The sequence below is a fragment of the Platichthys flesus genome, chromosome 19 (assembly GCF_949316205.1).
Source record: "Platichthys flesus chromosome 19, fPlaFle2.1, whole genome shotgun sequence".
Classification (NCBI taxonomy): domain Eukaryota; kingdom Metazoa; phylum Chordata; class Actinopteri; order Pleuronectiformes; family Pleuronectidae; genus Platichthys; species Platichthys flesus.
The window spans coordinates 1,901,727-1,908,733 of NC_084963.1; the positions used below are offsets into that span (position 1 = coordinate 1,901,727).

General features: G+C 41.5%; 1 protein-coding gene across 1 annotated transcript; it reads right to left on the reverse strand.

The window, feature by feature from the left end:
* Positions 1 to 778: 778 nt before the first annotated feature.
* On the reverse strand, positions 779 to 5,637 carry parm1 (prostate androgen-regulated mucin-like protein 1). The gene is made up of 4 exons (XM_062413535.1): positions 5,493 to 5,637; positions 3,788 to 4,516; positions 2,154 to 2,232; positions 779 to 1,855 (listed from the first exon to the last, which is right to left on the reverse strand). The coding sequence occupies exons 1-4, from the start codon at positions 5,521 to 5,523 to the stop codon at positions 1,777 to 1,779; spliced, it is 918 nt and encodes a 305-aa protein (XP_062269519.1). The 5' UTR covers positions 5,524 to 5,637; the 3' UTR covers positions 779 to 1,776.
* Positions 5,638 to 7,007: the final 1,370 nt, after the last annotated feature.

A 7,007-nucleotide genomic window follows, 5' to 3' on the forward strand; every position in this document is an offset into this window, starting at 1 on the left:
TGTATGTTAGTCTCATGAGACTAGGATGAACTAAATCCCTCAATCTGGTTTGACATCTTTAGACTGGAAAAAAAAGAACCTGTGGAAGCTGGTTTGGGTAAAGTAGGAAGAGAGATTAAGAGCGTGGGCGGGAGAGGAGGAGGATTTCATGAGAAAGGATTTGGGATATAGAGGAACAATGGGAGGACAGCGATGACAGGACTGTTATTAAAGCTCCCAGTAATAAACGCTCTGCAGCCCAGTGAGGAGCAGAGATCGCACTGAAGCCGCCTCAGTGTGGTGTCGTATCATTTTATTTGTTTCACATTTTGCTGTCCTCAAACACCGCTAAGGATTTTGACACTCTGAGTTATTACAATAATTAGAGTCACAAACCGGAGCATCAGCGTCTGCACCAAATTACAAGACAAGATATTGTTGAGAGACTTAACAAAGCCGTCTGATTCAGTACTGATTCATCGGAATCTGTTCTATAGCTGTAGAGATATTTGAGTTTGGCCTGATGTGGTGGACCAACTTCCAGCTTACCTTAGCATGGCTAAAATCATACGTATGATTTAGATCTGCACCATAGGCGATTAATTTCTACTTCCTCTCACTATCTAGTAATGAAGCCATGGAGGAGGCAGAGCTTATGACCTATATAGCAGCCAACCACCAGGGGCTGGCCGAGATGCTTTGGTTTCACTTTCGAGAGCCGTAATGGCCTCCATCTGATTCCACAATCTATGAGCTGCACCTTTTAATTTTCCATCTACAAACATCACAGTGACTCACATTATTTTTTATCACTTTTTATTTTACGAAAATATTGAACACAATCCTGTCAAACAATGAAATTTAGACAAAGGCATCTAAACCCTCACGCCATCAATCAGTAGTTTGTAAAATAAATGATAGTCTATAAATATTAAGTTAATTGAAGTCAGAAATGCAAAGCAAAGCAAACATCGTTATCACCAATAACAATTAAGAATGAAAGTCTGTTTTTAAGTTGAAGTTGATCAGAGGCGGATCACAATGGGAGAAGGTTGTGCTTTTAAGCAGGATAAATGAACGAGGCTCGAACCCTGAACCGTTTATTTTCATAGGCCCGTCTCTCTGCAGCGTTCTGCTAGAAATCAAGTCAAAGGAAGTGACACGTCGGCAGCTTCTCCAATCACCTCGGCCGTCGAGCCGATATGGCTCCGATCCAAAAATTTGTCAGTTAGTAAAAGAAGCAGGTCGAAACTCACGAAGTGTAAACTTGGCATAAAAAGATACGTGTGTTCTCCGATACTCGAGCTTTGTCTCGTCATTTAAGTTTAAGTCGATAAGTGATTATTTTCAAATGAGCAGAATCTCATTATTTCAAGTAAGTTATAAGTCAGAAAGTTTAAAACGAGAACAAGTTCACACGTGATGTGAATCCACTGAACGTTAATTAGTCTGAGTGTTGTTGATCCCAACAGGAAAGGTTTGCACTTCATTGTCAGTTCGCCCCCGTCTTAACATTTACAGCCACGTCTTCACATTTTGTACAACTGTCCAGTGAGAGAATCCCTTCACCTCTGTTTAATGGGCTCGTTCTCTCTGCAGCTGAAGCTCAGAAGCTCAAGAAAACAAAGATCAATGGAAATAAAACATTTGCAACTGAGTGCAGTCAAGTCATCGAATCAGGTATCACAGTAATGTTGCAGAACTTATTGCACAATTACACACGATAACAACACTGGATTCAAACGGCTCCCTCTGCAGACCGAGGACTGTCGGTGTCACTTCCAGAGTCGGAGGACATCAGGGGTCATACATAGGGTTGGGGAAGTTTACCAAATTGCCATATTCTCTGTCCTGTAGACGACCATAGGATGCCCGTCTGTAAGCGGAAAAATAGAGTGAGAGATAAATTAGTTTACCAATACGACAGAAATCACACAAAGTTATTCTCTGTAATTTTATTGACAGAGGATAAGAAGAAATAAAGATAGATCCTTTGGTTGTACGAAGATTTCTCATTACTCTAATTTAATATTTTGCAAGCAGCTTTCAGCAGGATTAACAGTCTGGCAGGATTTTTCCTCTGCGGGTTGGAGGCAGACATTTTTGAGGAACATAGATAAAAAAAAACAACAACAGCTAAACAATCTGACAATAACCGAAAGCATAGGACTCACCGGATCCTGTAGTAGTACAGTCCGCCCAGCACTACAAGGACGATAATAAGGAACAAGAAGACAATAGCTGCAATGCTTCCTGAAAGAGACACATACGAAAATATGCAAATGATATTAGGTTAAAAAGACAATCAATGTGTTGTAAACAACAAGTTACTATCGCAATGAATTTGAGGAAAAACCTCGACTGCATCAGTTTCTAACTGAACCCACTCTAACTGAGTGGGTTGAGAAGGACGCACGTGAACATTTAAAGTTCCCTGAAGTGTCCAGGCTGTTTACACTTCTCTCTGTGGGGCCGACTTGTCCTGATAACTAACTCTGGCTTTATGCACACATCTCTTCAGAATGATAACTTCTGTTTTACAGCAAACCAAACTGAACTTTGAGCTTCAGCAGTAATTAGTCATCTCATGACGGGCAACTGGTGCAACACACTCCTGATAGTCTGTGTGTGTGTGTGTGTGTTTGTGTTGTGTGGGTTGTGTGTGTGTGTGTGTGTGAGAACTGGTATGGAAGTCCAGAATTCATTCAATAAAATCCAAATTACTTCATTTCTATCGTGCAGCCAGTATCTAACTGTAGTTCCTGAACTCATATTTACTCACTAAGTTACATAACTGCAGGGGAAATATTTCCAATGTAGTTCCTGACATTATTCTCAATTTCCCCTTTTCTACTGGTCAAAGAACTCTGTAACATCGGGCCCTTGTCTGCAATGGGAATAAATACAATCTGCATTTAAAAATACCTGCGTGTTTGTGTACCTGCTAATTGTGAAAAGCTGTGAAATAGTAATTGTAATTTGGTCCTTCACAGAGAAGGTCTAGTTCAAAATCTACCTGAGATGGACGCCATAAAAGTTCTTAGGTCCGACGTATTATCAGATTTAATAGAGACTGATCCTGAGATGGAAGTTGTCTTTGTTTAACAGCTCAGACACAAGTAATTCGAAAAATGACTGAATACAAATCTCTGGCAGTAAAGAACACAACCGGGTTATTATTACAAACCAGGGTAAACTGTCTTGTAATATCTTGAAATGAGTCATTACAATTTTACAATGCTGTGTATGTTATGTAACGCAGGTCAGGTCAAAGGTCACGCAGTTTAGGGAGTGATAGACTGGGCGGGGGAAGAACATCCTGGTGATGAATACTTGACTGTAAAGCAAACAGAGCAGCGTGAGAGGCTCTATCGTTCACACTTTAACCTCAGATTGACCGAGCACTTAATCAGGTCACAGAGGAGCAGGAACAGATACTAGGATGCATGGACTCTGTGCACGTCACCTTCTGTTTGCTGGTTTCCTGTGGGAGGGGTCATGCGTTGGGCAGACATACGACAATATCTGACTCGTTCATCCACATTTTGACACACACAAACACACATAGTTTACAGATAATCCTGTAGGATATCTTGTTCTTTCTGAATTTAACACAAAGCTTTGTATAGTGTTTGACAAAATTACTTTTGCCAGAGCTGGTGATTGTGGGACTCGCAGGATTTGTAATAATCACCAACAATTCTTTAGCTCAAGTCGAATGTTGTCACATACACATCATACAGCTTGTTGGCTTCCCCAGACTTACCAACAAAAAATATAACCGAAATATCATGATGGTGCTTTGTACCTGAGCTCAGCGCTTCCGACTTGTGTCCGTCCTGATCCAGTGTTGACTTTTGGGTTGTACTTATGGTGCTGGTAGTGACGGTGGTGGTGTCTGTGGTGCTTGGTAGGGTATTGGCTGTGGTGCTGATGGTGATGCTTGGTAAGATACTGACGGTGGTTGGGTCAGTGGTGCTGTGGGGGGTTCTGTTGGTGGTGCTTGGTAAGGTGGTGGTGGTGTCGGTGGTGCTGTTGTTGGGGCTGACGGTGGGGCTGCTCGAGGTGCTGTTGGTGGTGCTGTTGGGGGCGCTGTTGGTGGTGCTTGGTAAGGTGGTGGTGCTGTTGTTGGGGCTGTCGGTGGGGCTGTTCGAGGTGCTGTTGGTGGTGCTGTGGGGGGCGCTGTTGGTGGTGCTTGGTAAGGTGGTGGTGCTGTTGTTGGGGCTGACGGTGGGGCTGTTCGAGGTGCTGTTGGTGGTGCTGTGGGGGGCGCTGTTGGTGGTGCTTGGTAAGGTGGTGGTGGTGTCAGTGGGGCTGACGGTGGTGCTGGTGCTGTCGGTGGTGCTTGTGGTGGTGCTTGGTAAGGTTCCTGTAGTGGAGCTGATAGTGGTGCTTGCTAAGGTACTGGCGGTGGTGCTAGGAGAGATATCGGTGGTGATGTTGCTTGTAGAAGTCGGTGTAGGTGAGGAGGAGTCTGCTGCTGTGGATGGAGTGCTGCTTGTTGCCATGTTTGAATGGCTCCATGTCAACAGTAGACCTTCAAGACAAATCATGTTTGTTACTTGTGGTATATTTTAAACCATCGCGGTGCTGGTTCTAAACCCGGCTGTTTGCTGGTTGCAGAATTCTTTCTGAAGCGACCTGCAGTAATTGAGCTGCATCATGTAAAGATCATAGAACCTGAAGTAAAGATCTGCCATGAAGGGATCTTCAAATTCCACATTGTTGAGTGATTGGGATTTACACCAAGATGTATTTGCCTCTTTAACAATTTATTCGACAACCTTCTAACAATCATACAAACAAAAGCAGTGAAGACATAATCTCTGTGTCGGAGGTAACAACCGATGCTGTGAAGCAGTTTTGTGGTGAGTTTCAGCAAAGACTAAATCAGGATGTTTCTAACTGACTCTTTTAGGAAACAGGAAATTAATCGAATGTGTTTTTATCATCCTGCGACGTGGGCAGGTCGGTTTCAGTCATGTATATTCCAGTTATGTCAGTCTACCCACAGGTTTCCCAATAAAGGTCAAAGTCCTGTATAAACTACAAGAACCTGTAGTTTATAAAAATTTCCAGTAATTCTTTACTTGTTAAACAGAGATGTCAAGGCTCTGCACCACATCAATCATTAAACATCGAGGAAACATGTGGTTGTGTCACTTAGTGAACGTTAACTTCATCTGTATACCGGCTCCAAAAAAATCTGAATTTAAATATTTACAAGGAAGCTTTGAAACAAGCCTGAGTTTAGTGAACAGGAAATAATCTGACACAAACGGAAACTAGAGTAACACCTGGACAGATCCGAGCTCCATCACCCAGAAGAACACGAGTACAATGAACCTGCATATTTAGTATTACTAACTCATTAATGGTGATAAGTGTTATGTCCTCGAGTCAGAATCTCACAACTATTGTAAGTTTTATAACGTCTACTGATCCTCGTTCACAGCAAAAGGAAACGAGTGGAGGCTGAGAGGCTGAGTCAGGAAACGAAACAGAGTACTCACATGTTATCAGAGGGAGCAGGCGGACCCTCATCGTGTGTTCTACCGTTTGTATCTCCACAAACTGCTGCAGCTCTGAGCTCGACTCCCCTGTGGGACTCTGGAGTGTGAGTGTGTGTGTGTGTGTGTGTGTGTGTGTGTGTGTGAGGCTGTGGCTGTGAATGTTGGTGACTGATTGTAGAAGGCGGGGGGGGGCGAGGCTTCAATGTGACCACAGTGGATCATAAAGAAAAGCAGTCGTTAAAACTCAACACCAAAGGGAAGCAGTACGTGACATGTATTTGTTTATTATTTTTGTATTTCATTGTACTTCATAGTACAGCTACATGGTTATTATCACCAATATCACTGTAGCTTCCCATACAGTGTTCTATACTACTACTGCATGAGCATGTATTGTATGTATTACCTGTATTAGATTCATTAAATGAAAAATAAATGTGTAAACAGTATTGATGAATTAAATATGACTCCAACGAATCAATTTAATTAATTCCCCCTGCAGAAAACTGCTATATTTGCTAATTTATTTACTTTATTTTATTATTTTCTGTTATGATGTCGCTGCAGCAAAACTATGTACACTATGAGACATATCCGAAATATTCTAGAAGAATAATATATACTCATACACTGCTCTGTACTTCTGCATGAGGATTTATTAAGTATAGAAATAGAGCATATTTTAGTAAATATTAATATAATCTATTAACTACTTTATTATTTATTAAGTACTGATGTCATTTTATTCATTGAATTAATAAATACTAAAATGTGCTCTTATTTTTTTTCAATGTAATCTTTTTCTGTCCAATAACACAAGATTAATTGTAATCATTTTGGTTGTAATTATAAATCCACGCCAGCAGAGGGCAGCACATAGGTGATTGATCAAAAGAGCCGAGGGAGGAACTGATCATGTTGTGTTTGCATTTATCAGGAAACCAGTTTAAAGACAGAGTGAAAGTGTGGAAACTCACACTGCTCACAAACTTAGCAGTGGTTCTATTTGGTCTTCGATGAAAAGGACCCCACAAGTTGTCCAGGGCCTGAAGCTAGAACCTTTTTATTGACTCCAAAAAACCATTGGTGTCTCTTTTATTGTCTGTTTCTGTCCCTGAAGACTTTCACAAAACGAGCTGAAAGTCGTTTTATCTCTTTCAAAGTGTCCCAGCATTCGCTCCAGGGGGAATATCTCAACGCTTGATGTGAACATTTCACCTGCTCAGTCTCAGACGTTATGTGATGTTGGATTTGAAACGACTGGTGTGATCTCCCCTGGAGAGTCCTCGCTGCAGCAGATCCTGGTTTCAACAACACAGACTCTATGTCCTAGTGTTTGAAGTAAGATGGTCATTTGACTAAACGTTTAGAAATGGAGATTAGGATTTAAAAATTTGCCTAAAAATTAACAAGTAAGCAATGAAGTAGGAGCTTTTTAAATTTGTTTGGAGGCCACTGGAAAACATTTTCCAGAAAATTGTCAGAACTCTAGTTTGTATTTTGAACCAGCAGATG